The sequence below is a fragment of the Sminthopsis crassicaudata genome, chromosome 3, assembly GCF_048593235.1.
Source record: "Sminthopsis crassicaudata isolate SCR6 chromosome 3, ASM4859323v1, whole genome shotgun sequence".
In the NCBI taxonomy this organism is placed as follows: Eukaryota; Metazoa; Chordata; class Mammalia; order Dasyuromorphia; family Dasyuridae; genus Sminthopsis; species Sminthopsis crassicaudata.
This window is the reverse complement of record NC_133619.1, coordinates 364,960,263-364,979,017: the sequence shown is the minus strand read 5'-3', so window position 1 is coordinate 364,979,017 and position 18,755 is coordinate 364,960,263. Positions and strand designations below refer to the sequence as shown.

The 18,755-nt window shown below is 32.7% G+C and overlaps 1 protein-coding gene across 2 annotated transcripts in view; it reads left to right on the top strand.

The window, feature by feature from the left end:
* The window catches only part of CFAP221 (cilia and flagella associated protein 221), a 96,905-nt gene that overhangs the window by 49,362 nt on the left and 28,788 nt on the right, over positions 1-18,755 (top strand). Inside the window, exons 9-15 of one of the 2 annotated variants that reach the window (XM_074301820.1) lie at positions 3,202-3,322; positions 3,409-3,520; positions 3,711-3,822; positions 5,617-5,704; positions 8,229-8,318; positions 11,195-11,293; positions 16,091-16,187. In XM_074301820.1, coding sequence (XP_074157921.1) covers positions 3,202-3,322; positions 3,409-3,520; positions 3,711-3,822; positions 5,617-5,704; positions 8,229-8,318; positions 11,195-11,293; positions 16,091-16,187 — 719 coding nt within the window. Of the gene's footprint in view, positions 1-3,201; positions 3,323-3,408; positions 3,521-3,710; positions 3,823-5,616; positions 5,718-8,228; positions 8,319-11,194; positions 11,294-16,090; positions 16,188-18,755 lie in introns of both variants that reach the window. The other variant, XM_074301819.1, reaches the window with a different exon arrangement.

Here is an 18,755-nt window from a genome sequence, read left to right as displayed (position 1 = left end):
TCTAGTTTCTTTTTCTGGAGTTTTATACTAATGATTTAATAAACCTTAGTAATACTTTCAAGATTATTTTTAATATCAAATATAAAATTATGTTTGGTTTTTAAAGCCCTTCATTACCTGACCATTTCCTATTCTTTATTTCTTAGAATTTTTTCCCTTCATGTACTTTATTATCCAATGACTCTAGATCCCTTCCTATTCTCACAAAAGATACTCCATCTCCTCACTCTGTGCTTTTTTTGTTGGCTGTATGCCATGCCTAGAATATGTTCCCAGTCCTTCTTCACTTTCTGGCTTCTTTCAGGTCTCAGCTAATATCTCTATTACAAAAAGTCTTTCCTAATCCCCATTTATACTACTGCCTTTCCTCTGTAGTTACCTTTAATTCATCCTTTGTAGAGCCTAGTTTTACATAATTTTTGCATGTAGTCTTTCCCTTTAGAATTTGAGTTCTCTGGAGAAAAGACTGTTTTCAGGGTATTTTCTTGTCATTTTTTATATCCCCAGAACATAGCACAATGCCTGGCATAGAAGGCATAATAAGTTATTGTTGACTTGACTTAACTTTTTGCCAATATTATTTGTGCCCACATGAATCACTAGAAGTATGTAGTAACCATCAGTTCTGACAAGTCTTGGAAGAGTGTCCACAATATTTTGAATGCATGCCCAGGAAAGTCTGTAGATGTCTCTAATTATTATTAGGTCAACAAATACTTTCCTCTGTACCCCTCATCAAGGAGTCACAAAGTGACACTACTTGTCTCTTTCCTTTGACCTAGAACAAATGATTTCTTATTTGATGCTACCTACAGATGCATATCAACATTCCTCGAAGAACAAACTGCTCTTCTCTCCTCAAAGAATCAAGATCTCTCCTTTTTTTTGGAGGGAAACCCTAAAATGTTATATATTGTACAGTCCTATATATTCCTGCTACCTTTTTGGAAACTTTTTGTTTGAACCTTCCTCTTATTTTTTAAACAATCATTTCATTCTCTCTGATAATTTGTAGAAAGGTGTTCTTCAAATTTCCTTAAATATTCTTTTAGATAAGAGACAAGTATTCATTTTGAGCATGAATACTTGGATGAAGTAGACTTCTGTAAACAGTTTTTCAATTATCGAATTATTCATGACTTTTCCCTATTTTTCTCTAGCTTATTCAGTCAATTGTCAAGTCCTATCAGTTGGACCATATCCAATATCATTTGCATATGTTTCCTCCTTTTTACTTCTATAGCCAACACCTATTTTTAGTTCATCAGTTTTCTTCTGCCTTGAACCACATTCCACCCTCTTCACTTTTTAATCTCTTCTATGCAATAATTAATTCAATTTTTGGAAGGCATAGATCACATCACACTTTCCATTCTGAGTCTCAAATATATAGTCCTTAGTCTGGCATGCAATTCCCTCTATAATTTCTTTTCCATCGCTCTGGATTTATTTCATGTTATACTTCTTCATTTGTTCTAAAGTCAAGCTGAACTGTACTACTTACTGTGTGAAAATGTGTCCTTCCCTTTCTTGCCTCTGTTTTTGTACAGATTATTCTACTTGCTGAGAACAGGTTCCCTTTATTCATTCAAGGCCAATTTCATATACTACTTAGTCCATCATACCTTACCAATTCTCCAAAATAGAATTGTTTTTTCAAAATCATTAAATTTGATAAAAATTGATTTTTTAAATTGGCAATTGTTTTAATTGGCAACCAATAATGATGTATATGGAAGAAGTTGTATAAAAAACTATCAAGTTTACAAATAAATTGAAAATAAACTAAAAACAAAAAAACAAAAACAACAACAACAACAAAAAAAAAACCAAGGTGAACTGATCATATGTTGGGAATAATCAAATACACAAGCAACCTGGAGATTCTAAAAAACCAGGAATAGGGTCTCCAATTTATTCTTTTGTGGGAGGCTTATAGGAAATATGGCCAAGATTGGCCATAAATTGGAAATCATGAAGAAGTTTGATCAAGTTGATAGAAGGAATACCCATTTTGATGAAATTATGGATCCTTTACAAGTAAAGTGATTAACTACAAAGAAAAACTTGAAAACATGAAAAAAATACAGAAATTTATGAAGTACCAAATGGTTAGGATCCTAAACCAGAAACTGCTGATACTGAGCTTCCTAATCTAAAACAATCTCTGGCTCTAGCTCCCCACTGAGGAAAAAGACTTCTGTTGGAAAACTTAGTAACAGTCTAGCCTGGTCTGTGGAAAAAACATATCTTTGAGTGGTTTTATGAGGAAAATATGAAGACCTTGAAATCAGAAAACCTGGGTTCAAGTTTCACTTTTGCTACTTATTAGCTAAGTGACCTTGATATTTCCCCTCTATGACTTAAGTTTCCTCATCTTTAGAATCTGAGAGTGCTGCATGAGATAATCTTTTAGGTCTTTTCTAATTTTAGTAACGTTATTTTTATGCTTCTTACTTTACTGAGCTTCCTCCTTTCAAGAAGTTCTAGGCTGCAAAAATAAAGTTCTAGGATGCCCTTATTCCAGCTGCTATCATTCCATAGCCCCATCTCTGCATCAGTGAAACACATAAGTGATATACTGGTGCATAATAAATTTCTTCATAGGATTTATTAGAAGATTTTTGACTCTAAAAAGTACTTGCACATTTTTGTTCTGACTAACATTTCTGAGTAGACTCTATTCCAACAATTCATAAAGTTTTTTCAGACATGTCTAGATGATGGTTGCTCCACAAGTGTTCTTAGGTGTACTATAGTTACAGAATATTGTTCTGCATTTATAGGTATCTCTTTTGAAAGATTTTCTCTCAGAAATGTTGTGGGTAGTATTTTCCATTTATTGGTGAAATGAAAGAATATAAGCTCTTAAGATAAAAATATAATGTCTTTAACTTTCGAAATATCAGTCTAGATATTTAATATGTAAACTATTTTCTACAAGATTGCATTGGTTTGTTTACTTTTTTAAATTTAATGACATAGACACAAATAGGCCTACGTGGGTGATTTAATATATGTGGATAGAATGAAGAGTGCTGATTTTAGTAAATGGGAAATAGATTGAAATGTTTTCTTAATTTTTTAAATTAGTCAGTATGATGTAGAAATTAGTACTGTACAAAGTATAGAAGGTTGTCAGGAAGAAGCAGTCTTGGATTATTGTTATAGTAATGTAATATCTATTGTTGTGAATCACAGATTAGATGATTTTCAGAAATTAAATAATCTCTCCAAGAAAATTCCAATTCCTCCTGGAAAGACACACATAACTGTGACAAAGAAAAAACCAACTGTAGAGGCCAAACCTCGAGAAATTAAGGTAAAATAGCAAATATTCCAAAATGCCCCTTTTTAATTATCAAAAAGAATAACAGAAACAAATATTTTTTTTTACCACTTTTGTAGGAAATTGAATACAGAGACTTTAAATTTCCAGTAAATTTATCCAGTCCTTTTGGTGTGGCAAGTGTTTTAAATCAAGAAGTGGAAAAATTGAAGCTTAAAGAATTAAGACAAGGTAACATAGTTAATCTCACAGAATTTAATCTCTCCAAGAAAGGTGAAAGAATGACTGGTTAGCGCCCAATTGATGTATGCAAACAAACTTGGTTGTTAGCAGTTTTGTTTTGTCATGAACATGTGTTTCCCTTTTTGCAAATAATTCTTATTTGATTACTGGCATAATAATTATTTGATACCATCTGCAGTTTTACACCGTACTGATGATGAATTACCCAAAACAAGACCAATGAAAGAAGCTCTGTTTTTACATAAAGTCAGAAAGGATGCTGTTGAAGAAGCAGAAAACCATCTTAAGTGGTAAATGTCAATCATAAGTATTTTGGTCATATCACGAATTGTTTTTAGGTGATAATGTGCATATCTGAATCACACTAAGATGTAATGACTTTAGTAGCTAATTCCCCAGCACAAATTTAATTATTCGCTCATATCTCTCCCCATTTTTTACCCTTTGACTTCAGAGTAATTAGCTTATTTAGAATAAGTCAATGTGGTCAGATTGGGTTTCATAAGAAATATGACCAAAATGGTAGCATGGTTTTGTTGAGTGATGTAAGGCAATCTCCCTGAACATGAGCTAGTAATGTCTCTCTCACCAACCCTCTCGATTTGAGGTCCATCTTCCTTCCTGCATACCCCCTCCCCCCAGAAGCATTATAGCCATGGCCCACATTGGACTTCAGTTGCCTTCCACCTTGTCTTAAAGCACTTCTTATCCTATTCTGATATGGGGATTTGAGCCCCATTGAGGGTCCATTTAGAAATGTGTGAACTGAGGAGTTTCACACATTGATGTGCAGTTCTCTCAGTCTGATTTAGATGTTAGTTCTAAGTTATACTGTGTGTAAAATTTGTTAGAAAAGCTTTTTTCACTAGATTAGCATATCTATGTAGGTGGGTAGTTGGGGATGTTATGACTAGGATGGGACAGTGGATAGAATCCAGTTGGGTCAAGAAGATCTGAACTCTAATCCAGCCTAAGACATTTACTACTTGTGTTAACCTAGGCAAATAATTTAACCTGATCTGTCTCAAGTTTCCTTTCTGTAAAATGGGGATAACAATAGCACCTGCTTCCCAGGATTGTTAGGAGGACCAAATGAAATAATAATTGCAGTTTAGCACAGTACCTAACACTATATAAATGTTATTATTTAATATAATTTTAATAATAAAAGATATAATTATTCAGCTAAAGGTAACAATAGAATAGTTAATAGAACATCTTTAATTAGAATTAGTCATTAGACAAGAAATGCCCCTTAAGTGGTTACCTATAGGAATAGGTATCAATTTTAGGAGTATAGGCCAGCTTTTTAAACTGTCACTCACAATTCTATATGGGGTCTTGTAACTGAATGTAGGAGTGGTGAAATTATGATTTATTATCAGCAAATGTTTGATTTATATACCTGTTTTGTATACCTATATACCTAGGGTCACAAAAATTTCTCAGGCCAACTGGGGTTGTGAGAGAAAAAAGTTTAAGAAGCCCTGATCTAGGTGAACCCCCCTAATCATATGGATGAAGCAGCTGAGATTCAGAGAGGTTAAGTTGCCTGGCCAGAGCTAATTTGTCATAGCTATCCCAAAGATAGGACTAGTCCCAAGGACTCCTGACTCTCAGGCTGCATTCTTCCTACTTAGACACCCTGCCTTTCTCTAACCAATTATACTATTTAATATCCATCACAGTCAAGAAAAACCTTGATCCTGAACCCAAAAAATCTGCTTCAATTTAAACTTTTATTCCCCTGTTCTTTTCTCTGTAACACTGCATTTATGCAGGAACCTGTCAGATAACAGAAAACAGTTCTTAGAGAATCCATCAGCTGTATAAGGCTTTCTTCTAGGCAAGATGAGCCCACTGTTTCCCTCAATCAGTCTTACTTTTTACTGTATTTACTTTTGTGACTGATGAAATCTCCCCTATTCTTTTTTCTCTTGAGGAGTCTCTCCTATGTAATTTCTATATGGCTTTTAAGCTGGGGATTATAGATATGAAGTTTAATTTTAATATATGATTATGCTTCAAATAATGGTATTTAAGAATTTCCTTTTAAGCATATACTCTTTTGCTCTTCATTACAGGCAGGTGCATCTTGGTAAAGATCCCATCACATATAAATATAAAGTACAACATCAAGAAGAAGTGAAAAGATATTGGGAACAATATGAGGTCAGAATTTCTGGTAATTTTATATGAAAAATAAACATTGAAGAGAATGAGCACTTTTTTCAGATATATGTATTTTGTTAAAAAACAAAGTTTATTTCTCAGCTAGATTTGGGGTCCATACCATGTGATCCAATAGATTTTTGTCCTCCCCTTTTTATTCAAAGGTATAAAAACACTATATACTTGCCTAAATTTTAATGTCTTTCTCTGAATAAAGGAAGGATTCATTTATATTGGATTCACACATGAGTTTAATAACTTTAAGTTTTTATATTGAGTATTATTTTGAAATTAAAATATCATTATATACTAATATAATTACTAACTCTTCTATTATATATTATTAACATCAGTTTCATGGGCAAAGGAACCCAGCTGATATGGCATTCTGAAGATGAAATAAGGTTTCTACTTTCATCTGATATAGGGAAAGAGCACATTTTAATCTAACTTGTGGTGTTTTAAGCATCATCATACTTGTTCACTGTGCAGTGTATGGGAAGTTGAAGGAGTGATAGACAAGTAAGCCTCCAAAAAGCCAGTTGTGGTATGGCTACAATGGGTTTTTCCCTCTGCTTTCTTCAAAATTAAAGTTATCCCTTTCACATTGCAGGATTTAGGGGCACAATGTCACAGAGATCTGGAAAATCCATGCGTAAAATTTTTTGGCTTTCTTTTCATATCTGAAAAGAAATGTGAATTTTTTTTTCTTTTATGGGGTATTTATAGTCTCTTATTTAAATTTAAATTATATAATATAATGCATATGGGTTTTTTTGCATTTTTGAGTTTCTAAATTTTTCCTGTGTTATCTGTGGCCTTCATGTGCTATCTTCAACTTCCACAAAACTTCTAAAATATACTCATTTAATTTCTTATGCCAACCAGTGATATATCTAAACTACAATAGGAAAAGTTGTAATGTGAAAGAGATAACAGTACACCTACAAGAAAGGCAACCAAAAACTTGTGGCATGTTTATGTTTTTCTGAATATCCTATATGGTCTGTGATCACATCCTGCAATGTCCTGAAAACAGGACTGAGAAGGATATAGAGCGACAGTGTATCTTAAAGGTTTTGGTTGAGAGCTGCATATCTGATGCTCTACAACTAAATTCTTTTCCTTCATCTCTGAGAAAGAAGTTCTCGGAGGAAATATATTACCAGTCATGTAGCTAAAGATAATATAAAAGAAATGGCTACCAAGTTTGTCCTATATTAATACTAAAACATCCAAGCTATTCTCATCAAGATTTAGCTAATATTTATATCGTATTTATATTGAATTCTAAAGTGTCTAATCATATGTTAGGAATTAATTAAAATAGGTGGACATTTCTTTTTGTCTCCAAAAAATTGTTAATCTGAGAAATTAGACTTTTTTATTTTAAATCCAAAGTTTCCAAATATTATCTTCTGAGATTTGTCTTACAATGTAAGCCATGGAAATACAGCTTTCCAGTTCTTCAAGGTGGCTGAAAAGGACAATTAGAAAAGCAGAATAAATCCTCTCACTGAAGGACAAATTAAAATGTTTCTTCTTTTAATAATATTGTGCTTAAAGAAGATGATTTTGGTACCTCTGTGATGGAGAATGTATGGGAGAGAAGATGAACAAGAAGAAAGCTAATATAGTAATTCAGGTTGAGAAATTATATCAAGCTGTTTTGTGATTGAAGAGAAGGGGATGGATACTAGATATGTTGTGGAAATAGAATTTACCAAACTTTACAACTGATTAAATAGGAGGAATGAAGACAAGGGAAAGTACAATTGCAAACCTGAGTAAATGGAAGAATAGTAATGGTCTTAGAAGAAATAGGGAAGTTAGGAAGAAAATTGGGGTAATGATGCATTTTATTTTGAACATGCTCAGGTGAAATTCTTGTCTGGCATATGGATGAAAGAGCTCCATAGTGTAGAGACAGGGTCTAGTATTTGGTGAGAAAAGAAAAGAATAAGAGAAAGCTAAAATTTATGTTTGAACTTGTAAGGTAGATGCCTTTCTAGTTTAAACAGATGTTATTGGTTACAACTTCCAGGAGAGGAAAGGACAGGAATAATTCAAAGATGAATAAAAAGCCAATACCCATGGTTTACATTTAGTTCAATCAGTAGTCATCTATACTCATGGACAAAACATTCATTTGACTCCTTTTGACTCTCTCTGGTCCCCGGAATGGATGTTACAGGTTTCCTGAAATAGGAAAAACAGTTCTTATGTTTCCTGTAATTCTTGCTAGGATTTTCAGATACCTTAACAAGATTTTTCCTAGACACCACCCTCTATTAAAAAGTAAGATAGTATATGAGATCTTATCAAAGTAATTATCCCACAATTTAAATTCTTCTAAGAGTTTCAGATAACTGGCCATGTGAATCTACCATCCCTTTTCACTACTTTTACTAGCAATTCCTTGAGGGAATTTGATTTCTACCTTCCTGTTTTTATTGATTTTAAACAGAATCAACACATTATCTACCTTGTATGAAACTGTAATTTTATTTTATTTTTTTTAAAGACAGAAAGAGGAGACCCTGTTTTGGAAAAGGAATTTCAGCGTCTGAATTCAGAAGTTATCAATACACGAATCTTTCGAAAATTAGAAAAGGTATTTTTCAGTTGTTTAACATGAACATGCTATTCTTTCTTTCTTTCTTTCTTTCTTTCTTTCTTTCTTTCTTTCTTTCCTTCCTTCCTTCCTTCCTTCCTTCCTTCCTTCCTTCCTTCCTTCCTTCCTTCCTTCCTTCCTTCCTTCCTTCCTTCTTTCTTTCTTTCTTTCTTTCTTTCTTTCTTTCTTTCTTTCTTTTCTTTCTTTCTTTCTTTCTTTCTTTCTTTCTTTCTTTCTTTCTTTCTTTCTTTCTTTCTTTTCTTTTCTTTCTTCCTCCTTCCTTCCTTCCTTCCTTCCTTCCTTCCTTCCTTCCTTCCTTCCTTCCTTCCTTCCTTCCTTCCTTCCTCTCTCTCTCTTTCTTCCTTTCTTCCTTTCTTCCTTTCTTCCTTCCTTTCTTCCTTTCTTTCTTTCTTTCTCTCTTTCTTTCTTTCTTTCTTTCTTTCTTTCTTTCTTTCTTTCTTTCTTTCTTTCTTTCTTTCTTTCTTTGCAAACCAATAAACAAGCATTTAATAAGTATTAAATGTGCCAAGCACTATGCTAGATGCTGGGGAACCTATGACAAAACTAAAATAATCTCTACACTCAGGAGCTTGTTATATTCTATTAGAAGAGGCAACAAGTATTTGCTTGCTTATATATTTTTTCTTTGTTGTGGTTTTTCCTCCTTTGATTTTTCTTGCATGATGAATAGAGAAATATGTTTAGAAAAATTGTACATGTTTAATCTATATTGGATTGCTTGCTGTCTAGAGAAGGGGGGTTGGGGAGGAAAGGGAGAAAAATTTGAAACACAAGGTTTTACAAAGGTGAATGTGTAAAACTACCTTTGCATGTATTTTGAAAAAATAAAATACTATTTAAGAAAGAAAGCTATTCTATGTCAAAATAAGTCCATTGTTATTCAAAAAAATTTTTAGAATAAAAAAGAAGAGACAAGTATAAATATATATGTGTATATGTATGTGTGTATATATTTTTATATACACATATACATATGCATATATGTATATATGTACTATATAGTTTTATATTATTATATGTGCAATATTATATATACGTACATATATATTTGATAAGATTGTGACTTGGAGGTGGAAACAGTAGCAGCTGGGAGAATCAGAAAAGCTTACTTTGTTCTTGGGTCAGCTAGGTGGTGAAGTGGATAGAGCAACAGTCAGGAGGATTTGAGTTCAAATTTGGCCTCAGACACTTAACACTTCCTAGCTGTGTAACCCTGGGCAAGTCACTTAACCCCAATTGCCTCAGCTAGATAGATAGATAGATAGATAGATAGATAGATAGATAGATAGATAAATGAATTAATGAATAAACAAATAAATAAATAAAAAAGAAAATAGTTCTTGAGCTGAACCTTGAAAGAAATTAGTTATTCTAAAAGACAGACATAAGAGAGAGTTTATTCCAGGCTTAGGGGATAACCCATGCAAAAATAGGAGACTGAGTATTATATATAAGGAACAGTAAGAAACCAAATTTGGCTAGACCACAGTGTATGCGATGGGAAAGAAAGATTAGGGGAAAATTGTGAAGGACTTTAAATGCCAGAGAACTTTATATTTGATTATATATTATAGCATCGAAAGGAAACAACCAGAGTTTATTGAGTAAGGAAATGATTATGACCAGGTTTATATTTTAGGAAAACTTGGCAGCTGTTTAGAGGATAGGTTGGGATATGAGAGAAAGATATGAGGGAGAGGGAGAGAGAGAGAGAGGGAGAGAAAGATGGAGGGAGGGAGAGAAGAGAGAGGGGAGAGGGAGAGGGAGAGGGAAAGGGAGAGAGGAGAAGGAGAGAGAAAGAGGAGAAAAAGGAAAGAGGGAGAAGGAGAAAGGGAGAGGGAGAAAGAGAAAGGGAGGGAGAGAGAGGGAAGAAGGAGGGGGAGAGAGAGAAAGGGAGGAAGGAAGAAGGAAGAAGGAGAGAGAGAGAGAGGGAGGAAGAGAGAACAACTAGAAGGCTATTGTAGTAATCTGGTTAGTAGGAGGTAATAAGGTCCTATATTAAAGAAGTGATGAATGGGACTAAAGGGACCATTTAGAAGACTATCACAGTTGTTCATACTGAAGGCAATAAACACTCAAAATAAGATGGAAGACATGAATGGAGAGAAATGGCTAATGGATGTATGCTAACCATGGAGCTAGAATCAGTAAAACGTAATGATTGATTGGCTTTTAGTGGGGGTAGAACATGAAGAGAATGAAAATAAAGAAGAGTCAAGAATGATTCATCTTTGGGCTAAGCCAGTCTTAATACCTTTAGCAAGTCTTGCTTGTTCTTGTATGTTTGCCATTCCTCATTTCAAAAACATCTTTTTTTCTATTTTTTATTTTCTATTTATTATATTTATTTATTTTTCTTTTCTTTATTTTTTCTACTACTAATCTATATCTGTTACTAATTTCCATCCATTTGCATTATCTTACATTTCTTTGCACTTTCATATGAAATTTATTTTGTAAAGAAAACATTTGGGATCCCTTCTCTGATCATCATAACTTTTATGGTTTCACTGTCTGCTCTGCTGAAGCTATGTTCCTCTCATTTTTGTGTTTCCAATTGTTTCTGGAGATACATATATAGCATATATATGTGTGTGCACACATATGTATATATACATACATACATATATATTTAAACAGATATCCCCAAACATATACACATATATATTTTGGTCTTTCCCACTAACATTATAAGTTCCTCAAGACCAGAAATTGTGTCTTCCTTTTTTTTTTTTGTCTCCTTTAACCTGATTGTTTTTCTCCCGGTGCTATCCATATCATCAATTTTTAATCAGTACTCTTTGGATAAGATAATTAATGAGAAATAATAATTTTCAGAATTTTCTTCTCTATAGGAAAAACCAGTATTATTTCCAAAATTTGATCTTCTTGTTAATAATCCTTGGCTGAAGAAATATATGAGGAAAAAGAGATTTCAACAAGCAGCACGAAAGGTAAGGTTTATAGTTGGAATGGGGATCTTTTAGTCATCAACACAGAGAAAGTATACAGCTGGTTTGATATATTTTGTTTGTTTTTTTCTAAAGAAAATAATTCTGAATCAAACTAGAGAGACTAGGCTGTTCTCTAAGTCTCTCTGTACAGATTTCTAATGGATGTGGCACTAGAGTGTGCCTTTCTGCCCTGCTCTAGCTCTTTTCACTGCCAGATTTATTTTCTTGAAAAGCATACTTTAAAATACCAACAAAATAACATTTGGTTAATTTAATTAGAAAAAGTAAAGGAAAAAAACCAAATCACCAGCATCAAAAAAAGTGTGAACTTAACCACCAATGAAAAAGAAATTAAAGCAAAAATAAGGTAAATATACACAACTCTTTGGCAGCAAATCCAATAATCTAACCAAAATGGATAAATATTTACAAAAATATAAATTTCCCAGATTAATAGAAGAGGAAATAAATTACTTAAATAGTCTCATTTTAGAAAAAAAAAATTGAACAAGTCATTAATGCTCTAAGAAAAATATCTCCAAGACCAGATAGATTCATAAGTGAATTCTACCAAACATTTAAAGAACAATTAATTCAAATACTCTATAAACTATTTGGAAAAATAGATAAAGAAGGAGTCCTGCCAAATTCCTTCTCTGACACAAATCTGTTACTGTTACCTAAACCAGGAAGAGCCTGGCTCAATCTAGGCTCAAATGGGATTTATACCAGGAATGCAGGGCTAGTTCAATATCAGGAAAACTATTACCATAATTGACCATATTAATAACAAAACCAACAGAAATCATATGATAATCTCAATAGATACAGAAAAAGCTTTTTGACAAAATATAGCACCTATTCTATTATTAGAGAGCACAAAGGTAAATGGAGCTTTCCTTAAAATAATAATATCTATCTAAACCCAACAGCAAGCATTATTTGCAATGGAGAGAAGCTAGTCACATTCACAATAAAATTAGGAGTGAAACAAGGATGCCCATTATCACAACTATTATTCAATATTGTGCTAGAAATGGCTTTAGCACTAAGAAAAGAAAAAGAGATTAAGGGAATTAGAATAAGCAATTAGAAAATAAAACTATTACTCTTTGCAAATGATATGATGATACATATACTTAGAGAATCCTAAAAAAAAAATCATCCAAAAACCTATTGGAAACAATTAACAGCTTTAGCAAATCTGAAGTATACAAAATAAACCCATTCAAATCATCAGCATTTTTATATATTACTGACAAAACCCATCAGCAAGAGACAGAGAAATTCCATTTAAAATAATTGTAGACAAAATAAAATATTTTGTTGTCTCCCTGCCAAGACAAACCAAAGAACTATATGAACACAACCACAAAACACTTCTCACACAAATAAAGTCAAATCTAAACAATTGGGAAAATATCAATTGCTCATGGATAGACTGAGCTAATATAATAAAAATGACAATTCTATCTCGATTGGTCTTTTTGTTAAGTGCCATACCAATCAAACTGCCAAAAATTATTTTCTAGAACTAGAAAAAATAATAACAAGATTCATTTGGAAGAACAAAAGGTCAAGAATATCAAAGAAATTAATGAAAAAATACAAAGTATAGTGGCTTAGCAGTACCAAACCTAAAACTATATTTTATAAAGCAGCAGTCACCAAAATCATTTGGTATTGCTAAGAAATAGAGTGGTGGATAGATTAAATATACATGACACAATAATCAAGGCCTGTAGTAATCTAGTACCACCAAACTCCAGCTTCAGGAATAAAAACTCACTATTTAATAAAAATTTCTGGGAAAACTAGAAAATAATATGTCAGAAACTTGTCTTAGACCTACATCTCATACCCCATACCAAAATTAGGTCAAAATAGATACATGATTTAGACATAAACAAATTAGGAGAGCAAGGGATAACTTACTTATTAGATCTTGGAAGAAGGGAGGAATTTATGATCAAAGAAGAACTAGAGAATATTATGAAAGGCAAAATGGACAACTTTGATTACATCAAATTAAAAAATTTTTCAAGACAAAACCAACAGAAACAAAATTAAAAGGGAAGTACTAAGCTAGGAAAAAATCTTTACAGCCAGTGTTATTGATAAAGGTCTCAATATATAGAATATATATATGCATATATATATACATATATATATACATAGTTTATATTTAATAATAAAAATAAAATTTAGAAAATACATAGAAAACTGTCAAATTTATAATGAGTCATTCCCTAATTGATAAATGGTTAAAGATATGAACAATTTTCAGATGACAGAATTATAAGGAGAGAATAGGACCCATGTGTACAAAAGTTTGTAGCAGCCTTTTTTATGGTAACAAAGAAGTGGATAAGTAAATACTCAGTTGGGGAATGGCTAAATAAGTTGTGGTATGCTAAGGTAATGGAATATTATTCTATAAATAATGATGTGCAAACTGATTTTAGAAAGGACTGGAAAGATTTACATGAACTGATGCTGAGTGAGACAAGCAGAACCAGGAATACATTGTACACAATAATAGTAAGAATGTACAATGATCAACTGTGAAAGACTTGGTACTTCTCAGGGTTTCAGTGATCCAGCAATCCCTATAGATTTAGGACAGAAAATTCCATCTGCATCCAGAGGGTGGGGGGAAAAACTATAGAAATGCAATGTAAATCAACACATGCTGTGTTCACTTTTGGTTTTTTGTTTTTTTTCTCTTCCATGATTTTTCCCTTTGCTCCTATTTTTTCTCTCCCAACATGATTCATAAAGCAATATATACTAAAAAAAACCCATTATTTTTGAAAAGAAAAATATACTTTATCATGTCAATCTTCTGCTCAAAAACTTTTGGTGGCTCCCTATTCCCTACAGCATAAAATTCCTGTTCCTCAATTTTGTATTCAAAGCCATCTATAATCTAGTCCCATACTTTTTTTCTCCTTTGATACATATTCTCTCATTATTGCATTGCGTCAAATCTCATTTGTAAGAGCCTCAATAAAGGCTTTTTGTAATATTTGTGGCAGCCCTTTCTGTGGCGGCAAGAAATTGGAAACTGAGTGGATGCTCATCAATTGGAGAATGGCTGAATAAGTTATGATATATGAATGTTATGGAATATTATTGTTCTGTAAGAAATGACCAGCAGGATGATTTCAGAAAGGCCTGGAGAGACTTACATGAACTGATGCTGAGTGAAATGAGCAAAACCAGGAAATCATTGTACACAGCAACAACAAAATTACATGATTCTCAATTCTGATAGACATGGCTCTTTTGAACAATGAGACGATGCAGGCCAGTTCCAATGATCACGTGATGATGAGAGCCATCTATACCCAGAGAGAGAAGTGTGGGAACTGAGGGTGCATTGCAACATAGCATGTTCACTCTTTTTGTTGTGGTTTGCTGGAATTTTATTTTCTTTCTCATTTTTTTTTAACTTTGTGATCTGATTTTTGTGTATGTGTGTGCAGCAAAAAGGGGAAGGGGTGGAGAGAAGGGGAGAAAAACTAGAATACAAGATTTTTCAAGATTTAATGTTGAAAATTATTCATGGCATATGTTTTTAAACTAAAAAACTTCAAGAAAAAAGTTAATTACACTAAAGGTGGCACTCAACAGTAATCAAGATGTTCAGAAGAGAAAAGGGTTTGATATATATATATATAAAACATCCTCTTTGATATGCCAAATAAATAGTCAGAAATAAGTTAGTAATCACTTATATAGAGATAATAATTGAACCCCATGGGAACTAATGAGATCACTAATCCAGACAGTATAAAGAGAAAAGAGAAGAGAGCCTAGGTCAGAGCCTTATGAGTGAGATACCTATATGTCAAAAAAAGGAGTATCAGTTGGAAGGAAAATCAAGAGAGAGCATTGCCACAAACATTAAGAAAGGAGAAATTGTGAAGGAGGAGGTGGTGTCAACAGCCTCAAGAAGTCAAGAAAAATGAGAATTAAGAAAAGATCATTAGATTTGGCAACTAAGAGATCACTGCTAATTTTGGATGAATGATAGACAAACTGACAGACTTAAGAGAGTTTAGAGGAGAATAAGAAGTAAAAGACTGTAGATGATTTTTATCAGAAAACTCTTTATATAGTACCCAGAATGAGAACTCTTAGTCATATAAAAATATTAGCATCCTGGAAACCTAGAGTTAATTGTTATATTCTTATTATTCAGATTCATGTTTTTATTGCAAGCAATAAACATAGTATAGTAATGCTTCATACTATGCGAGGACTACACATCCCAAATAAACAAAAATTAATATCATAGCCTATAACTCAATAACAGCATCCCCACAATTTTAAAATGAGAGTTTTTGATTATTGGTCATGTGTACAAAAAGACTACTGGTGATAAAAATAAATCCACTTAAAAGTATGTCTTCATAAAACTCAAGGTTTCTTCTAATTCTTAAAAATTCTATTTGTTATTCTGCCATCTGTGATATCACAATTATGGAGTCTTCTTCCATGGACATAGATCACAGCCCTTTTATGATTTGTTAGGTGGTCACTAAAAGTTGGTACAGTCAAAAAAATTTGAAAGCTTTAAAGCCAACCTGGTGTTGTGTAATGCCATTGGCTCATATTGAGTTTACTTTCTACTAAAATCTGCAACAATATGATAATAACCATTTTAGTTCTTTTTTATTTATTATATGCCAAGTCTTCAAATAGAGAGGGACTATATTATGACATATAAATTGAATGCCAAATTTAACATGTCCAGATTATTAATTCAAAAACTTTTTTTTATTATTCTAGCTCCTGATTCGAAAAAGACTACAGAATAAATTAGATGATTTTCATAAAATAGACAGGCAAATGATATTAAGAAAATTTGAAGAAGAAAGAAAAACAGGTTTGGATAAAGCTATAATTATATGAATACGGTAGGCTTCCATCAGTGAATCTTCTAAAAATAAAGGATCTTTATGCTGACAACAGCCATGTTAAAATGTTTTAAATAATCATAAATCATGCAAAATCTAACCATCTCTAGTTACAGCTGAGCATGACAAAACATAAAGAACTGACAAAAATACTTTCTGTGCATAATTTCTGTTTCATGGAATATCAGAAGCAGGAGGTGAGGGCAATTTGGTATAACAGAGAACGTGGTAGATAAGGAATACAGAGATTTGAGTTTAAGTCTCTCCTTAGATAATTATTAACTCTGTGACCCTGGGGAAGGGAATGGGCATTTATTAAGTGTCTTCTATGTACCAAGTATTAAGAACTTTACTATTTTATCCATTTGATCTCCCCAACACCTCATTTCATGTGTTATGATCCTCATTTTATTGTTGATGAGGACCATGTAAGTGACTTTTTCGGGATCACACACAACAAGTAAGTATCTGAGGCTGGATTTGAACTCAGATCATCCTAATGCCAGGCCTAGTGATCTATCCATTATGTCACTTTGATACTTAATAATATAATGTAGAAATAACTACATCACAAGCTTGTAAGATCAAATAAAATGAGGAATATAAAATACTCTGCAAATCTTAAGATTCCATATAAACATCAAATATTATTATTAACATAATAATCTCTTTATCTGATGTCCTAAAAACCATGCTTCCTATATTTTACTTTAGATTTTGAAATTTCTAATAAAAGAAATGTCCCTTTATTAACAAGGAATCACTATGTCTATAAATAAATATACAGCTGTATAAAATATTTTAAAGTACTCCTTTCACATATTCTCTATGCCCTGGCAAAGACAAAATGTATATCGATCAGCAGAGCATCTACCAAGAGTAAATTTTATCATTTCAGAAAGATGGGGGAGAGAATTTTTCTCATAATTCTTTTCAAAATAGTTTATGGGAGGCAGTGTGATATAATGGAGAGAACACTGTCTCCAGAGTTGGAGAATTTGAGTTTAAATATTGCCTTTATGCTTGTGTGACCTTTAGCAAGTTACTAACTCTCTGATTCAATTTCTTTATATGTTCCAAATCACTATTGATCAGAGAAATGCAAATTAATTCAACTCTGAGATATCATTACACACCTGTCAGATTGGCTAAGATGACAGGAACTATTAACGATGAATGTTGGAGGGGCTGTGGGAAAACTGGGACACTGATGCATTGTTGGTGGAGTTATGAAAGAATCCAACCATTCTGGAGAGCAATTTGGAACTATGCCCAAAAAGTTGTCAAACTGTGCATACCCTTTGACCCAGCATTGCTGTTATTGGGATTATATCCCAAAGAAATACTAAAGAGTGGAAAGGGACCTGTATGTGCCAAAATGTTTGTGGCAGCTCTTTTCGTAGTAGCTAGAAACTGGAAAATGAATGGATGTCCATCAATTGGAGAATGGTTGGGTAAATTATGGTATATGGATGTTATGGAATATTATTGCTCTGTAAGAAATGACCAGCAGGAGGAATACAGAGAGGCTTGGAGAGACTTACATCAACTGATGCTGAGTGAAACGAGTAGAACTAGGGGATCATTATACACTTCAACAATGATACTGTATGAGGAAGTATTCTGATGGAAGTGGATATCTTCAACATAGAGAAGAGCTAATCCAATTCCAATTGATCAATGATGGACAGAATCAGCTACACCCAGAAAAGGAACACTGGGAAATGAGTGTAAACTGAGAGCATTGGTTTTGTTTTGTTTTGTTTTGTTTTGTTTCTCTTCCCAGATTATTTTTACTTTCCAAATACAATTCTTCCTTTGCAACAACAACAACAACAAAATTCGGTTCTGCACATATATATTGTACCTAGGATATACTATAAGATATTTAATATGTATGGGAATGCCTGCCATCTAGGGGAGGGGGTGGAGGGAAGGAGGGGAAAAACTCGGAACAGAAGGGAGTACAAGGGATAATATTGTAAAAAAAATTATCTATGCATATGTACTGTCAAAGAAAATGTTATAATTATAAAAATTAATAAAAAAACTTTATTAATTTTAAATAAATAAAATATAATAAAACATTTCTTTATATGTAGGATGCAGATGGTTTATGCAGCCCGTTTTAGTTCTAGGCCTAGAGTTCTCTACTACATAGCAGCCGAGGGAAGGATGAGATGTGAGAAATTTCTATAAATTTTCATATATATATATAATTTCAAAGAAACCTAATAGAAAAAAAGGAGTTTATAGATCTCATTTCTAGTCCCAAGTTTGTTGTTGCAAATTTATTTTGTGACTGAACAAAAATTACTTTATTTCAAATAAGCCTCAGTTTCCTCATCTATTAAATAAGAAAGCTAGAATAGGTTATTTTAGTTCCCATTAACACATAGCTGGAAAAAGACCTTCATCTGGTCCAAATTTTTCATTTGACAGATAAGGAAATGAAGACTCTAACAGGAAAAATGTGTGATTTACTGAAGATCATGCATCTCTTAAGCTCTGCTTTTTAATTCTAAGATTCGATGATT